At 59.3% G+C, this 1,463-nt stretch overlaps 1 protein-coding gene across 1 annotated transcript; it reads left to right on the forward strand.

The window, feature by feature from the left end:
• Positions 1-399: 399 nt before the first annotated feature.
• On the forward strand, positions 400-1,459 carry LOC108517494 (ubiquitin carboxyl-terminal hydrolase 51-like; the record flags this gene model as incomplete). The annotated part of the gene is made up of 2 exons (XM_017855472.1): positions 400-928; positions 1,107-1,459. A coding segment is annotated over exon 2 (304 nt), but the record flags the coding sequence as incomplete, so codon positions are not given.
• Positions 1,460-1,463: the final 4 nt, after the last annotated feature.

Below are 1,463 nucleotides of genomic sequence, written 5' to 3' on the forward strand. Positions count from 1 at the left end.
TTTTCTGTGGAGTGCGGGCCTGGAGCTAGGTGAGGCCTGAGCCTCCATTTCAGGGGCTTTCTGTAGAATCTGTTGCTGCTGTTGCCTCCAGTAGAGTCTGTTTCAGGAAGAGGTTTGCCTGCCTGCGCAGGACAGCGGTGCCATTCATCACTGCAGGAGGGCAGAATCCCGGGTTGGGGGCCGCACGTCGAGAGGGGAGGGGCTAGGGGCGGGCCCCCTTGTGACCAGCCCTGAGGAGAGGTCAGGAGAGAAGGCTGGCTGAGGAGCGCCTGGACAGCAGCAGTTGCTGACGTTCTGTATCACGCGCCTGGGGCCCAAGGTAACCCAGACCTTTAAACAAACCGCCGGGCTGGGGGCGTTGCGGGGGCAGGAGAGGGAAAAGGGAGCGGGGACTTCGGGGATCTCCCGAGGATGATGGTGGCCTTAGAGGTGGCAAATGCCTGAAGGGAGGGAGTAGTAATCCGAATTCTAGGAGAAATCGTAGGAATTGAAGTCGCAGAAGAAAAGGGGTGTGAGAGCACAAGCGCGAAAAAGCGTGAGAGGGCGCAAGAGCTGGGCGGACCGAAAGTGCGCTGAGGGGCAACGGCTTAGAGTGGAACACACCGGGTCACAGAAGTATAGATAAGGTAGGAGCAGAGGGACACTTTCTTCCTCTGAGTTCATTTTCCAAAAGTGCGTCCTTTCAGCCATTTTTGAGAGAAAATGTTGACCCAAGTGTTTTTTAGGATACAGGGAAAGAACGTCAGAGGAAGCTGCACCAAAGCGAGGCTGCGCAGGGCGCAAAAAAGCAGTCAGAGGGTGGCGCCTTTTTTAAAGAAGTTTCCATCCTTTCTCTCCTAAGGCTCAGGCCATTCCCCACCCCCACCGCTCGCTAGCCTTCTGTTCCCAGTCCCCTGGCCCCTGCATGATCTGATCGTCTTTAAAGCAGGTAACCGCCTCGGTCTCCCCATCAGCTCCAGGGGCCTCTCAGTTGAGTGGGTGGAGCCGGCAGCGGCCGCGGGCTGAGCTCAAGGGCCGATGGGAGGGGTCCTGGGGGCGCTAACTGCGCACTGCGGCCATGACGCTGGGCAGATTATTCACAGAAGTCTGTCTGGTTTCATCTACAGTCGCAGCTCGTTTCCAGACGCCTTGCTCCTCAGGTCGAGCAGTAATCTGATGGCCCAGGTTCGAGAAACTTCTTTGCCCTCCGGCTCTGGGGCCCGCTGGATCTCCGGAGGTGGGGGAGGAGCCTCTCCTGAGGAGGCGGTTGAGAAGGCGGGGAAAATGGAGGAGGCGGCGGCGGAGGCGACGAAGGCGTCTTCGGGACGGGAAGCTGAGGAGATGAAGCTGGAGCCATTACAGGAGCGTAAGCCCGCGCCGGAGGAGAACTTGAGGTGGAGCAGCAGCGGCGGCGACGAGAAGGTGCTCCCTTCAATCCCCCTTCGCTGTCACAGCAGCTCCTCGCCCGTTTGCCCGCGCAGCAA

Source organism: Rhinopithecus bieti, unplaced genomic scaffold (genome assembly GCF_001698545.2).
Source record: "Rhinopithecus bieti isolate Rb0 unplaced genomic scaffold, ASM169854v2 scaffold_41763, whole genome shotgun sequence".
Lineage (NCBI taxonomy): Eukaryota > Metazoa > Chordata > Mammalia > Primates > Cercopithecidae > Rhinopithecus > Rhinopithecus bieti.